This window comes from Odontesthes bonariensis, chromosome 13 (genome assembly GCF_027942865.1).
Source record: "Odontesthes bonariensis isolate fOdoBon6 chromosome 13, fOdoBon6.hap1, whole genome shotgun sequence".
NCBI lineage: Eukaryota > Metazoa > Chordata > Actinopteri > Atheriniformes > Atherinopsidae > Odontesthes > Odontesthes bonariensis.
Window position 1 is genome coordinate 29,381,973 of NC_134518.1, and position 25,510 is coordinate 29,407,482.

A 25,510-nucleotide genomic window follows, 5' to 3' on the forward strand; every position below is an offset into this window, starting at 1 on the left:
TCCATTCCTCTATACATTTGACCATGACGCAGATTTACACCGGGGTGACTCCACCACAAAGATAAAATATACATTATAATCTGCTTTAAATTCCAAATTTAGTATAACATACAGGCTGGTAGCACTCAGATCGCTACTTAACTGTACTCAAATTTGACCAATAAATTTGTGTTTATACAAATTAATTTGACTTTGACTTTACAGATAGTGTAGAAGCACAGACTATACTTCTCTGTATATTTGTAGCTATATATCCATCCATCCATCCATTTTCTATACCCGCTGAATCCGTCGGTCGGGTCGCGGGGGGGCTGGAGCCTATCCTAGCGGTCATCGGGCGAGACGCAGGGTACACCCTGGACAGGTCACCAGTCCATCACAGGGCTATATACAGTATATAGCCTATGTATATATATATATATATATGTATATAAAACAAATTTTGGGCTGAAATACAATATCCATGCCCTGATGGGATTATCAAAAGATCAAAAGCTCCAGCAAAATATTTTGTAATGTCTTTATTTTTGTATTTTGGTTCTTTAACACAAATATTAAACAAATAATTAAATTTGATGCCATTACATGCTTATTCAGTAATAACTCAACACAGCATTTTGACACCAGATTTTAATCTTTAACATTTAAAACAAATATCTATAGTGGAACACCTCGTAGCCTAATTCCCATGAATACAAACAGGAGGTCCAATGTCTTGATCCTGAACTCTACAGCTGCTTTAATAGCTTGGGGTTGCAGCTTCAATGGTCTGAACACAGCCCTCTCTGTGTTAACGCCAATCGGCTGCTAAATACCAAACGGACATTGCCATAAATAGTGAGGCGTTTGCTCGCGTCACGTGTCTGAAAGCACTTCGTTTTGCTGCAGTCATGTCACGTCTGACCGTTTAGCAGCGGCTGTGGATGTGGAGGCGGGGAGCGGCTGTTAGTGGTGCTGATGGGAGTGATGCTCTCCAGCTCCGTGCAGCCGCTACTGCGCATGTTGCATGGCAGGTACACACAAGCCTCCATCTTGGGCATCCCGAGCTGAGGCGAAAGGGTAGAAGCCATATATACACTGATTCAAAAATAAAAAAAAAAACAAGCGGGCGGGCGGGGAAGCAATAAAAAAAAAACAGAAAAAATTGGCAATTTGCCGAGATGTAGACTAACTTTTCCCCCCCATTAAATTGTACACAACAAATCGCTTCACAGAAGTGAGCGAAGAACAGAATGGAAAGGAAAGACAGCGACTGGTCTGGAAGGCTCTGATAAGGATTACTTGTACGGTCTGCTTATTAGGACACAGTTTACAGACGAATCGACAGGTGACAAAGCCAAACGGTGAGTGGAACAACGCAGCGCGTTTTGTGATAAACCGTCTGTTATGTTCATAGCATGTAGTCATGACGTGAAATCGCACGCCCATTGTCCATATGTGTTGGCATGTTCTTCCTGCATCCTCCCGTCATGGTGGTCGCTGCTTTCTGTGTTGTCCCTACGCTTCCCCCTCTCTCTCCTGATGCTTAGGCTTCGGGTAAGTATCAGCTTCTTTGACTTACTTTTATTCTGTTGGAAAGAGAGCCGTGCCAACGTGCAGCCACAGGTTGTGAGAGCTCCGATAGCTGTTTCGTTTGTTTTGAACTGCCTCTATATAATAATTCTCTTGAGCACTGCACAGGCCCTTCCTCGTGGGTTTAAGCAGTACATATAGATAGCAATTAGTGCATTGACGTATGCAATAGTGAAATTTCGTGGAGCCAAGTTTTGTGGAGTTTAATCGAATTAAATCAAATATGTGTGTTGCATTACTATTAAAATTGATAGCTTTGAAATGATCTCATCTTTATCTAAATATTCCCCAATCCATGTATTAATTACATTCCACATTATGTGTTTTTATGGCTCAGGGTGTACATATGAGTTGACTTTATAAGGCAGACTGGACATGTACATTGTATGAGCTTAGAGCCATGGGGCAGACAATGTATTGCTGTTTGAGTCACTGTATGACAAAGTCTTTGCAGTTTTAACAATGCCAGCTATAAAACAGAAAAATGCAATGTTCTTCAGTGGTGGCACAGTGTTAAATCAGCCAGTGCCAAGGTTGAGTTATGGTCTCAGCTCATCTCTCTTTTCTGTTTTGTTCAGTGTGCTTGTTCATAATGAGCAGGTTATTACTTATTTAAAAAAAAGAAATGTTCCAAAAGCAGAAAGAGCATTACACAGATTAGTGTTAGCTTTTGTTCAAGATGAACTAAAATAAATCATGCAATATCTAACACCACAAAACAGGAAAAAAAAAACTTAGACAACACTTTGATGAAGACCAAGTGTTACTGGCAATATTTGGGTATAAACAAGACCAGAGACCCCTACTGACACTGACCCCCACCCCCACCACCCTCTACACATCACATTAATGTGTACTATCTCCTCCACGGACTGTCTACAGTACCTGTACATACTTGTTCCATTGTTTCACTTTCACTTTCACCTTTACTTACTGTTCTTATTTATTGCTTTTGTTTAATTATCCGGAAAAATTTCAGGTATGTGTAAACCTACTTGGCAATAAAACTGTTTCTGATTCTGATTTTGATAAAGATTCAGCTTTGCAAATATTTTACAAGTATGCTTAAATACAAAAATTCCCACATTGGTGTTTGGCTCTTGAATGGATCTCAGAATAGGCATTTTTCAGTCAAGCTGGACTGTACAACATGGAGCTAATAGACTGGGTACAACATCATGTTTGACGTATGTACAATGATAATGTCTTCTGAGTCATAGGCTATGTCACATGGCTGCAATTCCTCTACTGTTTTTTGTCAAGTGCAACGCCCCACTTGGCGTATTCATGATAACATCTGGAGAACATATGATAATCGAGCTTCTGCTGACACAAGTCAGATATATTTTCATCTTTGTTGGAGCTCCAAAATTCTCATTTTGCTCATTTTGCATGTTTTATCTCCACTTACCTCACCTTGTTCCTCTCACAAAAGTGAAAACAGTGTTGCGTTGATAAGGCTCATTTTGAATTTCTCCCAGTATTTTGTCCAAGACTATCCTCTTTTACAGGTCTGAGAGAAAGAGAGCCATAAGTAGCTGTTTTAACAAAGTATGCCACAATCAAAGATATTGTGACGATTCTTTCACGTTGCTCTCTTTTTTTTTCGGGGACAGCCCAAAATCACACAGTGTATACCCAGATTATGTGTTGACTTCAAACTCCTGACACTATCCATTAAGAATGTCTCATGTCCAACATGAGAAGATACAAAAAACTTTTTTTTTTAAAGTCTTAACATCGTCTCTTTTTAAAATATTGAGTTTTGAAAAAACTCTGAATGATTATATCACACCAAAGGTTGCATCTCTAATGCGTGCTGAATGTTTGTGTCTGAGGGCATGTCCTGAGTGGTACTATCACGCTTTTTGAATGTATATTGATATGTAATAAAAACTTATTCAGTCTGTAAGGGGGATAACATACTTTTTCTAGTGTTCTGAGACTGCGGTTGTCATCTTGAAAAGTATAGGAGATGGAACTTGTAGTTCAAGGAGAAAGTTATTCTTAAGAAATTAGATGGTGTTGCCAGGTCAAACATGGACACTGCTCTGGTTCTTGCCATTTATAAGTTTTGAGTTAGCAATGATTTATGTTAGCCAGATGAACATCCCATAAACTTGCATATTTTTAGAAACTTTATCAAATCAATAAAGCATGGTGTTTACATTGAGACAAAATGCTCAAAAGTGAGGTATGGAAAGCTACTGGAGAAGATGATGATCAATGTGCAGGCGAAGAGTAGACGGAGTTACAGGGACCGAGGCAATGAGGAGGAGGGAGAAAGTGTCTCTGTATGGACAATAAGCTGCCTCAGTTAATATACAGGCTTGCTGGCAGGATGTGTGTTGGTGGGAAGAAACTGCTCTCCTTATTGTTAGTCTCAGTGTCAATATATGATGAAAGGGTACCGCTTTCCTAGATGGGGCATGAATCACACAGTCACCATGGTTGCCAGCTGATTAATGGCCCCCATCCAGAAATGCAAAAAGGCACCGCCTATGGTAAAAAGTTAAATTTTTCTGTCAGCTCACAGGACCATATCATCTACTATCTGCCTACATATAAGTGTGATGTTAGGAAGATTTAAAAACCTAAAGGAGTTATAAATCAAACTAAATATTTGAATAAATGTAAAGTAAATGCAGTAATGCATAAAGAAAACAGCCTTACTGTGCCTTCTCTTTTATAGGTTCTGGACAAAAGTTGACACTATTTCTGGTTACATTTATTTCAGCCATCCTTTAAAGGTCACATGCAGCTGACAAGTCCTGGATGACTGTCGTTATTCAGGTGCATTGCTCCAATGATTGAATTTCTGCCTGATCTTGATACTTTGTCAAACCCGGTCAGACTGATTAATTTTTTTCTCCAATGTTTACTGTATGTGCCATGCATACAGAGTAATATGTTATGCTTCTGTCAAGAAAGTGAAAGGCAGTTCTGGTGTTCAGTAAACAGATAAAATTGTATTCACTCACCAATGCTAAAAATATTTTGGAAAGTGAAAAGAAAACACCCAGGTTATTTAATTGTTCACCTTAAAGCCTGAGATGTTTCAATTCTGTGTTTTCTAATCAATTACGTTTTTGTTCCTCCACAGAACCAACTTACGCCACAATGGGTATTAAGAAGATTGCCATATTTCTCTTGGTCCTCTCTCTTTGTCTAGAGGCAGGATCTGCCAAAGAAAAAGGAACTAAGAAGGGAAAGAAGAAAGGGAAACAGGTTTACTGTCCATCGTAAGTACTGAATAAATGGCAATATGTGTAATAGAGCATAGCAGGCAACATACGGGACTGTATTTACTAAATTTGGAATTCATTATAGATACTCAGAGCATGGATAATGACAATAAGGGTTAACAACACTGCATAAATTAAAATCTATACCAGGTTGACCAGTCCCACCAGTATGGATCACGCTCTAAAAATGCAGCTGACAGCATTTAAGAAAAAAAAAGTATGCTTACTTCAAGGAAGTTTCCTCTGCCAAGCTGCGTGACTCAAAACTTCCAACTCTATCCATGAAGAACGTCTGTTTTAAGTTTTTGGTACTCAAGCTAAAGGCAAGATAACCCTGATGACATCACCAGTGGTTGTTTTTTCAGGTTTCACAAAGCTCTTGCAGAGCCACTGGAGATATTATCCAAGTGTTTTCATGGGCTGAGTTGTGCTCTTAATGACTTGTCAACCTATTCGACCTATACGTACAGTATAAAACTGGCCAAGTGTTTTTTAAGGGGCTCCATTGATTGCATTTGAGCATTCAATGAAAGGATGACTGTCAGTTTTACTTTCCAGGCTGACTGGCTAATATTCACCACTGAGCTCTGATAGTATTTTCAGTACATTTCACTCGGATCAATGGGCTTTCCAGAATTTCACTAAAAGACGGTGATAGTCTAGATTATTTGCAATGTGTAAGTAATGAAATAAGAGTTGCACTGGTTAAATTAAAGAAGTAAATACTGCACGTGTCACAAAAAAGAATAAACAATATATATAATACTTGCCATGCCTTTAGAGGGTCATTTATCTCTATGTGTTGAAGAAGTACACCATCTACTTCCTTAAATGGTAACAAATGGCTCTATGATGAAACTTCTTGATATGAGCAATAACCCATTTGATGTGGTATTGGCAAGTAGTGCAAGCTCCGTGACATATTTCATGTTTAATTCTAGATGCCTTTCTGAATCAAGGAAACCACTTGGTTCCAGTTAAGCTCTTGTGCTTGAGGTTGTCAGGAAGGTCGGTTAAAAGAGAGGGAAGAAAAATAAGTTTTGTGGGTGGGAATTATGCATTTCACTTTGATCAGGGGAACCGCAGAACATATACACACTGAACAGCACTTACTTCAGCTCACTTCAACTCATCCTCAGTGCGTGATAAGGTTCACATAATGCTATGTAAAGTGCTTTGAGAAGGGGAAATTCTTTGTCAGGAGAATTCATTGCCACCCATGAGGAGGCTTTATGTTTCTCCTGTCTCTCCTGCCAGATCCTGTCCTCCCCTTTCCCTGTCTCTTTCAACATTGTTTTTTTATTAGTCAACCTCAGGAAATATAGGATGTTTGGCTGAATGTCTGTGAAAGTCACCACTTTATTATGGTGGTAATTCTAAGTAGAAAGTAGTTTTTTGCTCTTTTTTTAAAATTGCAAAATAATTGTGTTGGTTTGAATAAAATGAAAAATACATTATCTGCCAGGACATGTCATATACATGATTTACAACTAACATGGCATATTCTTTAATCCAGGGGTAGAATAATTTTTTATGAATCACTTTGTGAATGTCAGTCGGTGCTTTTGTTTTCTGTGTGGTGTCTGAATGCTGTCTCAGAGCTTGAATGGGTTTTCCCCAGATGCTCCAGTTTCCTCCCAGAGTCCAGACATTTATATAGTCTGTGATCACTCTAAACTGGCCAAGGTGTAGATGAGAGGCTGCATCAATGTCTCTCTTTCTCCTGCACCCCGTTTCTAATCTAATGTTTGCTGAGATAGGATCCAATTCCCCCTTTAACCCTGAGCTGGATAAAGAGAAATGGCTAATGGATGGACGGTCATGACTCAGGTGGTTGTGTGGTTGTAGTCAAAGAGAACTGTGGTTTTGTCCCAGCCCCTCCACATGTCATAGTGTCCTTGGGCAAAACACTGAGCAACCACATTGCTTTGATATGCTCATCCATGTGTGATTGTAGAGAACAAAGCTCTTTATATACAGTGTATGAGTTTTTGTATGAGTAAGTGGACGATAAGCACATTGTAAAGCATTTAAAGCGTGTAAGAATGTGGATCATTGGATGGATAGTTTAGATTTCTAATTATCAATATTGTGTAATGGAATAATACATGGGTTGATAAAGCTTTTGACAGCAGAATGAACAAAGTTGCTAGTAGGGGTATTAATTGAATAATAATATGATTTAAATATCCTAAAGATTCAAATTTTTCCTAGATGATCCCAAAAATGTCCCAACTGTCTCAGGGCTGTGTCATCTTTCCCGGTCATGATTTGGAAACATTTCAGAACAACACATCTCATTTAAAAACATTGCTTTACTATAACATTTGCTGGGTGGTCCAATTCTTAAAAGCCAATTTAATCCCATGGTGGTAGCTCTCTCCGCTTATAGTTTAATCAAAGAGTACACAGAGCAGCTAAAAGTGAGTGCACTATGCATCTGTGTTGTTCATCTATCAGGAATGTGAACTGCTAAAGTTCCCTCTCTGTCTTCTTTGTTTGCAGACAGCTGTCATCTGAGGATCTGGCTCGAGTCCCTGCAAATTCAACCAGTAACATCTTGAACAGGTTACTGATCAGCTATGATCCCAGAATAAGGCCCAACTTCAAAGGCAAGTCTCTTGCCCTCTTTATCTGCCTTTTTCATTTTGATTTACGTTTGAGCTGAACTACTGTCATGCTGATTAAAAGTATGTATCTCCAGATTCCTCCTCAGGATGTGGTGCTGGAATGAGCATGCTGTAAATGCACAGACATAAAAATGCTTTTCCTGTTCTGCATATGCATATTTAATATGTGCTCTTACAGAATTACAGTCAATGGTCTTGGTTTGACTAGTGAAAATTTTTTAGCATTTTAGACTCTCAATTGCTATCAAACACATACCATTGTGTATGTAATTTCAAGTTTTGTTTTTTAAAAATTTTTGAAATATAAAAATATGAAATAAAAAAAATCTTGTAGGTTTTTTCTTCTTAAACCCCCTAATTTCTTTACAATAGCCACGGAAAAATAAATCATTTAGAGTCTCTTATTTAATATCTTTTAGATTAGCTTCCATCATTTCATGCATTTACAAGCCAAATATAAAGTTTGCTTTTGTGCCCAAGTGTTTTTGGGTGTGATATCTGAGGGATTAAAGGAATGGAAGGTACGTTAATCAAAATGAATGAATCTGAAAAGAAAGTGCAGTTGAAACCTATGACTTTAATACATGGATTTTTCACAAACTTTCAAAAATGCACAAGAAAATCACATAAAAATGTGACGTACGAAAATGTACTGGGGCAATAGGGATAAGGAGCATGTTCAATGCTTTCAGACCCTTTCAATATCCTTGTTGCATTGATTTACAAACAATATTTCACCATAACAGTCACAAACAGTTATGTAGCATTTTTTTCCTCCCTTCATTTATTGAAGATGAAAGACTGAAATTAGGATAATTAGGATATGCACAGACTTGGTTACTTTGGATACTATAAAATGAAACCATGGCCCCATACCATTAAAAGATATGCACCGATGCACCGATGCACCGATGCACCTCAACGTTGATGCTAACAAGATTATAGTGATTTATTGCTTTAAAGGCAAACAACAAACAAGTTGGGAGTGTTTTTGTTTAACTTGTCCCACAATCTTCAGGCAGTGTGACCAGATTGTTCTCCTGTGCTGACGAAGAGCTAAGGACATAGACCTGGAAATGCAAGATAATTCCCAAAATACATGATATCATCTTCGTTGCCAAAGCAAGTAGGCCTCCTAAGAAAATGTTCCTAATTCTAAAAAAGCTACATATTGATATTTCAGAGTGAGGTTTCTCTTCACTCAACACCAGTTTTTGACTTTGTGTCTCAGTCGCTTCAAGAATGAATATTTCCCAACATTGTAAAGTGTAAGTGCATATTTCACAAAATTAACCCTAATTACACAGCTTTGAACAAGAATTCTGCTAACTTTACTTGCATGTTATGAACATTGTTTATGCTAATAAAAGTAATTAGAATTTCACTCTGGGAAATTAAGCTAAAATGAACCCCTGAATCTTTAAATCGTTGTTTCATTCTTCACTGTCCAGGAAGTAACCATCTCAGTGAGAGATTACTGGTGGCCGCTTTGTCTATCTGACTGATAGCTTTACCAGTCTTCAGGTGAATCTGCAGATAGTTTCCATCCTATGGCACTTGGCAGTCAGAGCTGTATCTGGAACCCTTTGTTTTATGTGTAGTGAGCAGACTCATTCCCTCCCTGACTGCCTGTTACTGGTCCAGCAGCCAAACATCTGCTCTTGATTTTAGGGTGGGCTAAAAGCTCCCTGTCCATTAACATCCATGTCATAATCTCCCAAATTCACTTCTAAACTGTGCCTTGTGCATTGCTTTGCCAAGGCTTATAAAATGGTGAGCTGCTTTCATAGACCCTATAGACAATTTCAAGGTTATACCAAAAGCTATCATGAATATAAATGATTTAGTTTGTTGAATGAATGCAAGGAAGATATGGGCCTTATGCCACCCACACCTTAAGTGCATTATTTTAGGATTCACAGAGTTTTTCCAGTGGCACTGAGGCATTAAGTAAACACCTCAAAGGAAATAATTTATTCAAAGCGGGCTGAGGACTCTGCTTTCATAGAGGCTTTTATTAGTTTATGCAAAAGGGCAAGTGAGGAGAGATGCCAGCATAAAAGTATTTGGCTTTAGTGTTGCAAAGGGATGAGATGCTAATGAAAAAGGATTTCCGTTTCTTGCAGGTGTTTCACCAGGTACAGTAAGTGTAGATGAAGTAACAAAGAAAGACATGATTTTATAGAGCATGTTGACACTTACTGTGAAGTAAAAGCACATTGGTGCTTCCATTTCACTGCAAAGTAGCTTTAAACTAAGTGGATGCAAAACTCAATATGACAATCTCTTTTTTTTTTCTAAATCCAGGAATTCCTGTGGAGGACAGAGTGAACATTTTCATCAATAGCTTTGGCTCCATCCAAGAAACAACCATGGTAAGATTTCAATTCAGTCCCACAACATTCCGACTGTATTGATAGACAATGCTTCTGCCGCTCATAAGCAGTGTCCGAAAGCTGAAAACGGCTCAAACTTGCAGGTTTTAGGAGGAATTAATGGATGTATTTCCTAGAGGGCATCAGAACATTTGGCAGTGAATCACTATGAAGACCGCCATTTTCATGCCTCATTAATCAGATGCCTTAATTACTGATAAAGAAGTGCAATTTGAATACTAATAACCATATTAAACTCAAGGACATTGCTGTGTTGACTCTTGATCACTCACGAAACAATAAAGACAACTTTGCTGATTAAGGACTGTTAGAGGGCCAGCTTACCAGTGTGTGTGTTTTTTTTTTTATATTTAAAGGTAGTGTAGGCAAACCAAAAATATTAACTGATGTATTCAATCAAGCGATACAGTAACAGTAAATTTTGTCCAAACTGACAGTGTCCACAGTTCAACTCAATTCTCTGTTTTGCAGCATATTTGAGAAGTTGTAAATAAGTTTTATTAGTTTTATAAAAGAGAAGGCTCATCTTCATAGAATGGCTGAATTCACAGTAATAATACATAACTTAAACATATTTTCTCTCACAGAACTTTCCATGAACAAGTGTCTCTCAGACCTATTGGGTGCTTTTCATTAAGGTGTATAAACAGCCAAAATTACATCAATTTAAACTTCAAATCCATTTTTAACAAGATATGTCACTGGACTAAATCTGATTAAATACAACAGTGTGAAATGTCAACATTCTTATACAATCAAAATGTAAAATTGTAACAATATAAAGGGGAAAAGGGGTGAAACCAAAACAAGGACACAATTAGACAAAGTGAGATGAACTGGAGACGTAAAACACACCCAGGTAGTAGGACACAGAGATGTGGAGAGTGAGCAGAAGGGAAAAATAAGACAGGAGAGGGGAAAGGAAATTAGAGAAGAAATGAGGCTGACAAAAATTAAGACAGTAAGTGAGCGAGTAGACTACACAAAAAAAGGACAATGGGGGAAAAACACAGAAAAGAAGATACAATCACAGAAGGGAAAAGAGGTGTCAAGTAAAAGAGAGTTAAAGAGAAAGAGACATGCACAACTCCCACACACCACCTTCCAAGTTCCCCCTGGATGTCCCCAAAACAATGAAAGTTAACAAGGTTTGAGACAATTCAGGGAGGAGGAAGAATCATCAGCTGGTCACCTTTCCCCCCAATTTATCACTCGGTGGTGTGTCTGATCTCAGGAAACCTCCCTCCCATCATTTACACCTCCCTCAGCCAAGCACCAGCAAACATCTACAGTATTTAACACATATATTTTCACCTTATGATTGAAGAGCTCAGCAGAGAATTCCTAATTTGTTGTTGCGAGATGGAATAAATTGCAGCCATGTGTTTTTTCGCTGGTTCATAGCTTAGAGTTTTCCTTGCTGATTACAACACACAGTTGTGTTAAATCTCCCTGGAATCGAATCTTGTACTGGCAGCTTGATAGTTAGTCAGAGCGATGATTTATTTCCTTGTCTGGTTTTCAGAGATGCAAAGGTGTGGGAATTGGGTTGCATCTCAGTCAGACAGAAAAGAGCAAGCAGAGGCTGTTTGTGCTGTCGCTTGAGGACTAGATAGACTGCAGTCTAAAATTAGGCTTGGTAGAAATGTCAGCTTGCATTCCAAAATTAGATATCAACAATTGGACCACAGGGTGTTTCGCAAATTAATGCATAGTCTTGGTTACTGCTTAATTTATGAATTATCCTGAGATATCCATGTATAATATGAAGTGAGCTGAATTTTTTAAATAGTTACTGCCTATTCTTAATGTGTACACAATAGTACGTAAGCAAAGCTTTCATTTGGTTTCTCTTCCGATATTATGCAGCAAGATGCATCAAAATTATCAGTGTGCATGTTATATTTTACATCAAATGTAAAATAATGTCCAATTTACATTTTACATTAACTGTTTAATATGTGGTTTTACAGTACTGTGCAAAAATCTTGAAACAATGTTCATTACTTTCCATTTTTCTTTTATCTTTCAAAGTGGTCCTGGGCAATAATCTTTTTAAAACTTTTCTTTAAGTTTTTCTTTGGGGATTGGCTGCTTTTTTACTCATTTTCAGTTCAGCCATTGTACCCAACCTTTTAAGACAATATTTTTTATTTGTTAAGCTACTTAACTCTGACCTTCAAATCATCCAATCACAAAAAAGCACCTAACTAACCAGTGGTTTTAGCAAAGAACCAAATTCATCTTTTGACACTGTAACTCACTACATGTAAGAAAAACACATTTTTGCCAAAATCTGTGAAGAAAGACAAAGCTATCACATCGTCACAAACATGATATAAAGTTGTAGAGCTTTTGCACCAACGAGGTGATTCTCAAAGAGCTATTAGCTAGAAACTCGGTTTATCTTGGCATGATGTGAGGTGTGTTCTCTGGACAAAAGGGGAAAAAACGAAAAAGTGTCAGGCCTAATCTACAGCAGATGAATAGATTCTGAAAGTGAAGTCCTGAAGAAATAGAAAACAATCCAGCAAAGACTTGACACAAGACCTGAGAGATGCATGTGGACTGTTCACTGAGGTTTAATCAAAAGTGAGGGAAGGGTGGCCTTTAAAAGTCATTCTTAGTGAGGAGAAACTGGGAGAAAAATCTGAGGTATGCCAAATGACACAAGAACTGGCCTGAAAATCAGTGGCAACAGTTCTGATGGAGTGATGAATCCTCCCCAGAGCCTGGACCACAACGTTATTGAAGCTGTGTGGGATCAACTTGACAACGAATGGAAGAAAAGGCAGCCAACATCTAAAGAAGTTTGATATTGTATACTCTGCTGACAATGGCAAGTGGATTATGTTGGGTTCTTCTCACCACAAATCCTAAAAATGTACACACAGTCATAATAATCTTGATAATCTTAAAATAATCTTGTCTATCATTGAAATTTTTAATGGCTTTAAATTAAGTATATAAATATATTAATAGCTGTAAAGAACCAATCATTTAGAAAATAATTATGTAATAAACTCTAATAAAAGAGGGGAAAAAGGTGATGGTTGATGATACTGAATGGTTGAAGTTTATTTATACCCCTCCTCTCAAAAAAGAAAAAAAAGTTGCACAAGATGCTGGACTTTTGCCAGCTTTATGACATATTTGACACGTCATCCATCTTCACCCTCGAAATAAATTGTCCAGCTTGTCACAGAACAGCCAAGTGATACTTTCCCACCAGCAAGAATGTAGACATTTCACTAATAAGCTCACTAATGGGGTATGTGCTGTTGCTGTGATAACATTTGACCCTTGGACTGTGCAGCTCCCTACATGTTACGCTGCATGTTTGAGCTGCGGTTGTAAAATGTCACTCAGCAGTTTGGATGTTTTAGAGGTTTGCTTTGAGAAAAAAAAGACCCAAAGCCTCTCTTAAACTGACAACAAAGAAGGCCAGTGTTTCTGGAAAATACAAAAGCAAAATACAAAAGCAAAATTAGGATTTTTTAAAAATGTTTTCATGCCTCTGTAAATCACCTTAAAAGCGAATTTGTTTCAGATTGTTGTGAGGATTACATGTTTTGAACATCTTACTTCTCAGAGACTTAAAGCAAACGTTCACTCACTTTTGCCTGGCACAAATTTAAGAAAATACCTCATTTTATTCCACTGATAGATTTTACCTGTTGCCATCAATCCCTCTGAAAGCAACCAACTCCTGTTGACATGAAACTTAACCATGCATGTTTGTACTTGTGTGGTGTTGAAACTGACAGGATTATAGAGTCAACATCTTCCTGCGGCAGCGCTGGAATGACCCCAGGCTAAGGCTCCCAGATGACTTCAAGTCAGATTCGCTTACTGTTGATCCCAAGATGTTCAAATGTCTCTGGAAACCTGACCTTTTCTTTGCGAACGAGAAGAGCGCTAACTTTCACGATGTTACCCAAGAGAACATTCTCCTCTTCATCTTCCGTAGTGGAGATGTCCTCATCAGTATGAGGTAACGATTTAGATTTTTTCTAAATTTTTACATCTATTATTTTTTTGACAGGCCATGATTATGATTAATGTAATGTAAATATGACATTGCTGTTTTACACCCTTACAGTTTATGGAATAGCATTTTGCTTTGTATCATGCATCTCACACTCAACTATAACTCAAAATATGGCTGTCAGGTACACAGATGTTTCCTATAAATTGAACAACATGTTTTTTTTTTTATAGTAAAACATCTTGAAATGAAACATCACATGTGTTGTATGTGCATAATAAATAAAAAGTCAGTTCAGACTGACTGGTGAGGAGTTTCTGAGACATTCACACGTTAAAACTTGTTAAAGCCACTTGTGTGTTATAGATCCACCACCCAGTGCTGTGTGAGTTGTTTTATCTACCTGGCCAGCATCTGAGATGTTGCGGTCACATGATCCAAGGTGCAAATGGTTGTGAAACTCAAAGTGAAAGTCAAATTGTCTTCTGTTTAATGAATTAGAAATGTTAGCCTCTGATGGTTATGACACAACAACCCATCGCTGGCCACATTACTGACATGAATGTGCTTTCAAGCTGAATAATGTAGACCCCAGAAACCCAAAATAGTTATATTCTTCTATATTCTTCTTCTATATAAAAATTTAGGCTTAGTTAAATGCTCAAAATAATTATTTGTGCTCTTAATGTTTAGAAAAATTTAGACAATTCTATGTTTCCGTCTGTTTGGGTAAGCGCTTTCATCTTATAAAGGTCTTTTTCCAGTGATTACAGAAGTGTTGACATGCACTTAATTTGGTAAAAACATTTATTCTTTCAAGGAACTTAGTGTTAAGTATTTGGAGCACTAGCTGCAGTGCACTGTATTGGGTTTCCTTCACCTCAGAATGATCCAAGAGGTGTATAATTTTGAGTATAAGTGTCTTGATCAGTGAGTGTGCATGGTTATGTGTCCCGTTTGTCTCTGTGTGGCCCTATGATGGAGTGGCGACCCGTCCAGGGTCTACCCTGCCTCTCCCCCAATGGCAACTGGGATAGGCTGAATTAAGCGGGTATAGCAAATGGATAGATGGATGGATGGTGTCTTGATTATCCTGTGCAAATGCATCAATCCCAAAAAGAGACATCTGGCTAATCCCTGAAATCCTGTGAGATCTCAAGATTACACCATTTTTTTGCTAACTGTTCCCAATTATGTAACAGCAGTAACACATACAGAGGGCAAACAAATCAGGGAAATGAAAAAAATAAAGGCTAACAACTATTTTTTCTTCATCCTCTTTCAGGTTGTCCGTCACCTTGTCTTGTCCACTAGATCTGACCTTGTTTCCGATGGATACACAGAGGTGTAAAATGCAACTAGAAAGTTGTGAGTTGTTCTGAAATAATTTCACCTTAAGGCATAATTTGTATATAATTTCAGTTCACTAATTAGTTTGTGTGTATTTTGGAGATAAAGTGTTAATGAGCATAGAGTTTATTTGTTGTTTTTATAAAGTAGGTGTTTGGGCAGGCAAATAAGGGCATTTTGCTTGTTTTTAGAAGGAAATTTAAATTGAAAACACTTAGAACTAAGAATAAATCATCATATTCTATGGGTTGGTGTGAGAGTCTCACAGCTAACTGAGTTTGACGATAGTTATTGCATCTTGTTTACAAAGCATTCCGGTCTTAAATTTACAAAACAACTTAAAGATTTTACTATCTAATGCCAAACCAGACTGCTGAGGAGTATGATTTTCTGTCTGTCCCAAGTGTCTTTAACTTGCGTATGAATATGTATTGTTGTGTATGCAAATCTCTATTTTCCAGTTGGATACACTACAGATGACCTGCAGTTCATGTGGCAGACAGGGGACCCCGTTCAAATGGATGCTATAGCTCTGCCACAGTTTGATATCAGACAAGAAGATATTGAATATGGAAACTGCACCAAATTCTATGAAGGAACTGGTACTGTTTAATACAATAACGTAAAAGTTGTTGTTTTTTTTCACAAAGAAAGCATACAGTACACGCATTCATTCAAAATATTCTCCTTAGCTATGGTAGTGAAAATGGGCAAGGTTGCAACTTTGGTTTGACCCAAATAGATGTGAATATTCACACTAGATTGATCACCTTTATGTGGATAATTTTTAGCACTAATGATAAATAAGACATTAACTTGAGCTGTGAATTCAATCAGTCAATAATTAGGTTTACTGTACATTGGTCTTCTTTTTGTGCAACGACAGGTTCCCAGGCTGCAGCAATGAGGCAGTCAATGCGCTATGTCAAAATGGTTGTATGATTTACATTTGCGAAGAGCTTAATTCCTTTCTTTCAAAGGTTTTACCAAACTGCTTTTGGTGTCACTGGGATTTTCTACTCATTTTGCCTTTTTGTGCTCTGTGTCTCTTTCTATTTTCTGCTGTTACAACAAACCTGACTGGCTAGTAAATGGACACACAGAGGCAGAAAAACACACTCTCTCACAAGCTATTTACAGATTTAGGAGAGCTTACAAAAGCTGTTGAATACTTTATGAGATTTAGTTTTCTGGACGGAGAAGATTTTCAATATCTTTCAGGAAGTGTGCAAAAGTCACAAACACCAGGAAAGCAGCCAGACACTAGGATGTTATTTTAGAGGTTGTTATAATTTTATCATTTTTAACAAAACTCATTCCCTTTTGTGTATAAAACCTAACCAAACCCAACCAAGAAGAAAGTAAAAAAGGAAACTGTGAACAAAAAAGGGAAACAACTCATTTTCCCAAACTCATCTTGAACCAAAGTCTCAAGATCCAATATGCTGCTACTCAATGCCATTCCACCTGCCCTTTTTTAATCATGGATGAGTAATAACTCCAGAATGACCTTTTACAGTGGTAAACTCCACATTTAATTATGCTGTGGCTGATGTGTTCAAGCACCAACAGAAAAAGTAGTGCATAATTCAGTAATGCTAGAATCTTTGAAAAAACGTAATTATTAAATGCCTAAGCGGTTGATATTCTTGGTAATAAATACCCACTGAGGAATCAATTTTCTAATCTGTGTTCTAATAGCTGCAGTACCAACACAGTAATTCAGACGTGGCTGCAAATCAGGTCCATGCAAGATTAGTATTTTTATGCATTATCAATATCACCAACTTAATGCATTTCAGTGCAAACAGTTTCTGCTGCTGTGACCTTGACAAAGTAACTAGGGTAAAAAAAAAGGGGTGAAAAGGCAGTTTTATACAGCCAATCCAGCCCTCCAAATGTAACCTCCTTTTGTGTTGGATTAGGTTAGATGCGTGATATTGATTACCGTGACATTCAAGCCAGGTTGAAAAAAAAGCCGACTTTCTGAAACTGGCTTGAGGCTCAATATACCTTGTTAACCCAATAATCTCATGTCAAAGTATGTCCTTCAGCAAACTTAAAATAATAAAATGCGCCAAACTACCTGATAAAGTTAATAATTACAACTGTATTTCACAGGTTCAGATGGTTGAAGAGAAGTCCCCATTTTATAGTTGAATCATATGGCTGGGTTTATGTTGAAGGTTGATTTTAGATTAACAGACATCTATAAGGAATTTTCTTATGTTGACTTTTATTCTATACTAACAAAACCTGAGTTCACTTTCAATTCTAATGACTAAAATGTCTTATGTTTTTATTTGAGGTCAAACAAATATGATGAATGCATTTCCATCCTCCAATTTTTGCAAAGCCATACCATATGTTTTTAAGATTCAATTGGTTACATAAATCTGTCTGTCTGCCCACCTGCATGCACGTATGTCTCTCTGCAACACAACAATTTCAAAAACAAATTTGGGAAATTATAGTAAAGTGATTGCTTGTTACACCCATCTTTCGATGGCTGCACAGAGGAGAGCATAGAGCCCTCTCTGTAGCTGCGATAAGCTGACCATACTCAAACTCATGCACAGCTTTTCCCACTGTGCATAGTCCCTACAGGATGCTGGCAGAGCTAAAAACACTTAATATTTCTATGATAAATTAAACTACACAAGTAAATAAAATATTCTGGTACTGTGCCATATACATATTCAGATCTACATGGGTGCAAAAATTGAATTAGCTATAAATTGAAGAAACTCTTAGCCAACAGAACGGGTTTGACCTCATTGCTCTCGCACTTGGGAGGCACATTGCTGGCTATGAGTCAGGCTTTTAAGTGGTTGCCATAGTTACCTGGCTAGACACAAAGATCACCTCTGTTTATGACTGGTTCAAGCCTGCTCTGTGACACGGGTAGCCCATATTTGCTGTATAAAGCTAAAGAGATCACCAAACCTATTACACAGTATATAACTTCAGCCCATACTCTCTACCGTCCCATTAGACGAACAATCAAAACTAAATAAGAAGGCACACGGTTCTGCTTCAGTGGGGACAAGACATGTTTATGGGTGCTTTTTTTCATACTGGCTATGAAGTCTATGTTTCCAACAGAATTTAATCATAAAAAGGTGGAAAGTTATAATTGGAATGATACATTGTTTGGCTAAGGATCATACTTTAAAACAAAAAAAGTGTTACTATGTATTAAAAAACATATTAATGTTTAGTCAAGGACAGGAGTAGGTCTCCCTCAGAACTGGTACATTATGAGTTGCGGGCAGAGGTCTATGAGATTCTGTCTTGTGTCCCCAAAGAAGCCCTAACCTTAGCAAAGTTAGCTGAAATGATTTCAAGTGTTTTCTCTCCACTGTCTTTTCCCTTTATTCCTCACGGTGGAAAACGGTGGACTTTGCTTTGTGCACACAAGCTGCACTTTGCTTTGTTCTTGGGCAAAAGGAGGCTCATCTGAGAGAGGATTTAACCTGGCTGCTACTTTTCCCCTCAATGCCTACTCTGGCTTTAAAAGTCAAAGTCATTCAGGAACTGGTTCTCTGACCATCTCTCTTTTGGTTTTAGAGCTGGATGTTTTTCAGTACACATTTCCAGACCAAATGAGCCACAATATGCAATGAAATTCATTCTGATCCACAAAGATTTTCTAATACCACCAATAATATTGCTCTCTGTAAGGCTAGACCATCTCATCCAGCAATGAGACCCAGTATCATAGGATGATGCTGTTGTGTACTTTGAACTCCATTCCTGCCTCTCTTTGAATTTTTTTTTTTTTTTTTTCAGTCAAGAAATTATGATATCTGATTATTTTCTCCTTCCTCATACAGGATACTACACTTGTGTGGAGGTTATCTTTACCCTACGGCGACAGGTTGGCTTCTACATGATGGGTGTTTATGCCCCCACTCTGCTTATCGTAGTTCTCTCCTGGCTGTCCTTCTGGATCAACCCTGATGCGAGTGCTGCCAGGGTTCCTTTGGGTATGGACTATCAACTCCACCATATTCCACAGATTTTTTACCAGTACAAAAAATAAAGAACTCTGTTCATCCATCTGGCATTAGTGCATGACTTAACATTAAAGTAGGTATTTAAAAAGAGGGTTGTTGAGAATGTTGTTGACAAAGTGCTGTACATGAATAACAGCACGAAGTATAAGGCATAAAACATAAGAACAATATAAAAACAATAATAAGCAATAACAATATTTAAACAATAAAACAATAACAGAGTCTCATGCTGGGTTAAAAGCCAGGGAATAAAAATGGACAGTGAAGGGGCTTGTCTGATGTGAAATGGGAGCTCGTTCCACAGTTTAGGACCAGCAGCGGAAAAGGCTCTATCTCCTCTGAGCTTCCTCAAAACTGCTCTCAAAGAAGATTTCTGTCAAACAGCAATAGGTATAATACTGGAGGCAATAAACAGAAACCACTCTAAAGGATTTGGATGTTTTTATTGATCAGTAACTTTGCGGCCCCAATTATATCCATCATGACATCATTAATCACGTTGACACCATGAAGGGCTTTATCTGTCAAGTGTGTCCAGTGTTTGTGATAAATCCTTGAACATAACTGTAATTGACAGATGGGACCTGCTGCAGTGATGCCAGAAGCACTTGCAGTATCTTGTGTAGGTCTTAATATTCACAACCTTGTGTCAGGAGTTTAAACCCATGTTTAATTGCAATTACACATTTTTTGTCTTTTGTATGTTTTTGTTGCTTGAGAGTAAGCCCAAGGAAACTATAGCTACCTGCTAGCGGCTACAGCCAATTTTTGGGCCCATAAAAATACGGGTAACAGGTAACAATTTATAAATATTGCAATCGCTAGTTTATTTTTGGAAATAAATACAACCTGTTGTTTCTGGTAAAAAGCATGTAGTAAATCTTATCTTATTATGTCACAAAGTGGGACAAAGGAAAGTCATGAGACGATCAGCAGGCCAACAAGACACCATGATACATCTGATCCCTATTGACCCATTTAATGAAAGATTGTCCCAATCCAGAAGAGCACACAATGTGTCAACCCTGAGGATGATTCAGTGACATTACTAGAAAACGGGGAATAAATAATGCTTCAGCGCTGTGCTGATAAAGCCTTTTACTCATGGAGCAGGATATATGGTTTTCCCCTCTTTGTGCCTAAAAAAAGAAAAGCTCTATCCATATAAGCACAACACAGCTAAAACAATACAAGTTCCATAGTGACAGCTAACTCTATGGAGAGAATTTTAAGTTGATATAATGTGTATGTTTGTGTAGTTGCTGTAGTGCATTCCCGCTTGCTCTAGGGATGTCTTAAGTATGCACAGACCCTGAATTTTAACTTCAGGATGGTGCTTTTAAGCAAAAGTCTCTATGTTTTTGTCTCCGTCTATTTCAAACGAAATACTAAACATGTTTTAATTTGATAAGTTTTGATTATTTTCTAGAGCATAGTACATATTTATCAATTCAGTGACACTTAACACACACTACATATAACTTACATAACAAGGAATACACCATAGAATGTATTTTGAAGTATTATAATTAGTTTACTTTTATAAACAGGCCAAAAAGTGGATTTTATTTAGCCTTGGATCAGATTTCTGCATAAAACCCACTTGTTATTTAACAGATCTTGCATGCAGAAGTGCACTGTAATTTCTCCCAGCAAGGTTCTTCTTCTTTCTCCATATCCTCCACACAAAAATTAATTAGATGATAAAGGTAGGAGGCAGAGGTAAGGAGGAAGCATTTCTTACAAGATGGCACTCCAGTCCCAGCATGTGACATGTACTGTCACATTCTCTATATAGAGGATACTAGATAAAATATATATAGAGGATTGTTTACTGGCATACGTAATCTCCCCTTCATAGCTGAAGGGGCAGCCATTAATCCAGGGAAATTATACTTTGATGTGATATATTATCACAGGGTTCATTTTAATGCAAATTTTGATGTTTTTCTAACTTAAACATCTTGATTATAATACCTAGCATGAGCCAAGTACTTTTTAATATTGAGCCCAAACCATGTAGTTTAAACCATGTAACAGCAACTGTATGCAAAAATGTCAAATTTCAAATAAAAGTTATGTAAAGGCACAAGTGGTCAGGACGTGACTTGATCTTGACTCTTCTACTTGGCGGGTGTGTATCGCCACCCCCGGCCCCTTTGCCCAATAAATGTGATGCAACGATCTAAAATGTGTGTATTTCACAATGTGCTGCCACACTGTGAACTTGTTCGTGCTTTTGCATGAAAGAAACAACAAAAACGATGTCTGTGGACATAAAGCAGTAGAATAAATAAATCTAGAATTTCAGGTTTTGCCGTAGGACTAGGTTATGCAAAAAGGTTTGTTAATAAGTTTAGCAGAGGTGCTATCTTGCTGATGTCTCCTGTTGCTATGCCAACAAAGGGGAGATAGCAGCGTGGGGAAGCTTTTTGCATTTGCATTTGGCAGAAAGTATTGCGTTTGACAAAATACTTGTATTTGTTTGTACTGGACCTTAGATAGCATTGTGTTTTGCATAGTGATGAAAAGATGAAATCATTTTCAGATGAAAAGTCCATGTTAGTTGCTATCCTACTTGCATCTGAGATTGCTTCGTAAAAAGGTGACATTTGGCTCATTTACTTTCACTTTACATATTCATTGATCATCATTTTTATTTTTTGCTCTCAAATGCCTCAAACATCTTCAAACCTACTAAGTCTAGAAGTATCTCAATAAGTAGAGGGAAATTAAGTGATAGAAAGTTTGTAATAGATGAAGAAAGCATTCCAATAATAAGGGAAAAGGCAGTAAAGAGTTTAGGCAGGTGGTACCAGGCAGACATGAATGATGGAAAGCAGTCAGTGCAGTTTCGGGAAGATGTTGATGAGGGACTGGATAGAATAGATAAATCAGAGCTTCCAGGAAAGTTGAAGCTGTGGTGTCTGCAGTTTGGATTGTTTCCTAGGTTGATGTGGCCACTGTCTGTGTATGAGATTCCATTATCTGTTGTAGAAAAAATGGAAAGATTAGTTAGCTTTTATATTAGGAAGTGGCTAGGTGTTCCTAGATGTTTAAGTACTTTGGCACTGTATGGGAAAGGCATACTCCAGCTCCCAGTATCTAGTCTAGTAGAGGAGTTTAAATGTACTAAAGTTAGGACAGAGCTCCTGTTAGCTGGGAGTAAAGATGTGGTAGTCAGTAAGGTGGTTCCAAACCCAACCAAGGGGAGGAAGTGGAAACCAAGATTGGCAGCTCAGGAGGCAGAAGCAACTCTTAGACATACAGAGATTGTGGGTAATGTGCAAATAGGCCGGGGAGGCTTGGGGCTTGGCCCAGGCAAACCAGTGTGGAGTAGAGCAGGTCCCAAGGAGAAGAGAAAGCTAGTTGTTGAGCAGATTCGTAGACAGGAGGAAATGTTAAGGGGTGCAAAGGCAGTGGCTCAGGCTAAGCAGGGACGGTGGGTGAATTGGGAAGGTGTAGAAAAGAAAAAGCTTAGTTGGAAAGAACTGTGGAGTATGGAGGAAAGGAGTATTAGATTTTTGATAGGGGCAACATATGATGTATTGCCAACTCCCCAGAACCTAAAACTCTGGGTAAATGGAGACCCGTTATGTTCGTTATGTTCAGGTACTGCAACTCTAAAGCATATTTTGTCAGGTTGTAAGGTTAGTCTGTCACAAGGCCGGTATACATGGCGACATGACCAAGTATTAAGAAGTTTAGCTGCAGGTATTGAAGATAAACGAAGGCAGGTAAACTTAGGAGGGTCCAAGGTACAGAGAGTTGCAATTCAGTTTGTTCAAGAGGGGGAGAAAGTTAAAAAGACGATAAGGAGGCACGGCAGCTTGGAGGATGCTTGTGATTGGGAGATGCAGGTAGATTTAGGAAATAAGCTTGTTGTTCCCCAGGAAATAGCCTCTACAAACCTAAGGCCTGATATAGTCTTGTGGTCTAGGAGTAGAATGAGAGTCTATTTCATAGAGCTGACTGTTCCTTGGGAGGAATTAGTAGCGGAAGCATATGAAAGGAAAAAGCTTAGATATGTGGAGTTGGGGGCAGAAGCAGAGCAGCGAGGATGGAAGGTTAGAATCTGTCCAGTGGAAGTAGGATGTAGAGGATTTGTTGCAAAGTCTGTTGTCTCATTGTTGAGGGAGCTGGGTGTAAGTGGACAGAGTGTGAGGAAAATAGTGCAGGAGGTTTCAGATAAAGCAGTAAAATCCAGCCAGTGGATTTGGATTAGAAGATGCAATAGCAGCTGGGGGCCCAGCAGGGGGGGCACTTAGGGTAAACAGACTTTTGAAAAAGCAAAGAAGAAGTTCAAGCTATTTAAGTGGAGGGTTTGGCACATGTGATCCTTTTGAAACCAGGCGGCCATTTTGGGTGAGTTGGCTTGGAGTGAGTTGGCTTGGAGTGAGTTGTATGGATTTGTTTTTGCTGGCATTGTTAGTGATTATAGGATTGTTTAGGTGAGTTTGTCTGCTGAATCTGCTAGTGTGTCTTGTCCTTCCTCCACCTCTGGCACCCTCTATATTTTCATTACCCCTACCCGAACCAGGGTTTGAATCCCATTCCTGCTTTTCTTACCTCTTTTATTTCTTCCCCTACCCGAACCAGGGTTTGCATCCCCACCCCGCTGTGACTGGTGTGCAGTTGGTGAGAGTGAGTTGTATGGCTTTGTTTTTGCTGGTATTTTAGTGATTATAGGACTATTTAGGTGAGTTTGTCTGCTGAATCTGCTAGTGTGTCTTGTCCTTCCTCCACCTCTGGCACCCTCTATACTTTCATTACCCCTACCCGAACCAGGGTTTGAATCCCATTCCTGCTTTTCTTACCTCTTTTATTTCTTCCCCTACCCGAACCAGGGTTTGCATCCCCACCCCGCTGTAACTGGTGTGCAGTTGGTAAGAGGCTGAGGTAGATTATGGTTGTTGTGGTGTGAGGGGCAGTGTTGGCTGGCATTAGGGGGGTGACTCTGGGACGCCAGTGGTCATTGTCTAGCCTCCTGGAGGTGTCGTGGGCCCAACTAGACGAAACACTGATGAAAGGAGGTTCCCACCTGATGACCCCAATGATATGTTGGTCAGCACTGCTCATTGATCTATATAATACGGAGTGTAGGGAATTATTCACCGAGTCTGGTCCTTTATTTTATTTTATTTTATTTTATTTTTATTTTATTTAGCACAAGTTTCTTGTGTTTATATTGAATCCTTTTTTTTGTAAACAACAAGGCAAGGCAAGGCACGTTTATTTGTATAGCACAATTCAACTACAAGGCGATTCAAAGTGCTTTACAGATACATTAAAACAGTAGAAATAAAAAGCATGATTTAAATTTTAAACAAAAAAGAAAGAAATAAGAACAATAGATAAATTCAGATAAAGTCATTAGTTAAAATGTGATTAAGTTTTGAAACTCAACAAGCAAGCATTTTCCTCAAAATATGTGATACTTGAAAATGTGGATATTTTCCTATAAAATAGAAACAAAATTAATCGATTCATGAATAATTTAATGTGAAATCCGTACACTTTTTTAATAGAACCCCTGCTTTTCTAATTAATGACTGTTTGATTTTCTAAACTGCAAACACTACTGACAAGGATGCAATATGTAGCACATACATCCTTCTTTCCTTTGCAATATGCATTATATTCAATTATTTTGCTTTGTGCTTTTTCTATAAATGTGTCAGTTCTTCATGCATTGTCACATGCTCTTTCCAAAATTCAAACTCACACTCTAATGTAGTTCAAGCTCTAAAAATGTAAATTTCTTTCTACTTTGTATTTTACTCTCCTCCATAATCCAGCCCAGGTGTGATATGTCAGTGTCACCTACAGTACCACACTGTTACTGCTGTATGTGTGAGAAGGACAACATGGATAAGATAATCCATTGTTATCCCACTTCAGTCATCCACTGCCTCCTTTTCTCCATCCTCACCCCAGTTGTTTATCACCACTTTCATTCCATCATCACCCCAAATCCTCCTGGGAGCATCCTCTCTAAATAAGATCAGCCCAGGTCAGTCATCACTCAGGTGTGTCTGTGTTAAGATTCTCATGTGTTTGTGTGCCAGTTTAAATGTGTATGAATGCATTCATGTGTTCATTTCACTTGGAATGTGGATTTTTTGTGGAAACAGTTTGCTTTCTCCCCTTGAAAGAATGTGAACCAATTTAACAGTGAAGATTCATTTGCCATAACACCACAGGAATATGTTATATGTTGACCATTTTTACTTTGAATATAAAAACTATTTGTACAAACAGGTGAGTGTATTACTGGAGAACAAGGCAACAAAACGTTTTTGTGCCACTT

General features: G+C 38.1%; 1 protein-coding gene across 2 annotated transcripts in view; it reads left to right on the plus strand.

The window, feature by feature from the left end:
- The first annotated feature begins 992 nt into the window (after nt 1-992).
- The window catches only part of glrbb (glycine receptor, beta b), a 30,207-nt gene continuing 5,689 nt past the window's right edge, over nt 993-25,510 (plus strand). Inside the window, exons 1-8 of one of the 2 annotated variants that reach the window (XM_075481874.1) lie at nt 993-1,343; nt 4,676-4,814; nt 7,323-7,429; nt 9,755-9,822; nt 13,611-13,837; nt 15,117-15,199; nt 15,643-15,783; nt 19,018-19,170. In XM_075481874.1, the coding sequence (XP_075337989.1) occupies nt 4,693-4,814; nt 7,323-7,429; nt 9,755-9,822; nt 13,611-13,837; nt 15,117-15,199; nt 15,643-15,783; nt 19,018-19,170 (901 nt within the window). In that variant the 5' untranslated portion in view covers nt 993-1,343; nt 4,676-4,692. Of the gene's footprint in view, nt 1,344-1,450; nt 1,537-4,675; nt 4,815-7,322; nt 7,430-9,754; nt 9,823-13,610; nt 13,838-15,116; nt 15,200-15,642; nt 15,784-19,017; nt 19,171-25,510 lie in introns of those variants that run through there. The other variant, XM_075481876.1, reaches the window with a different exon arrangement.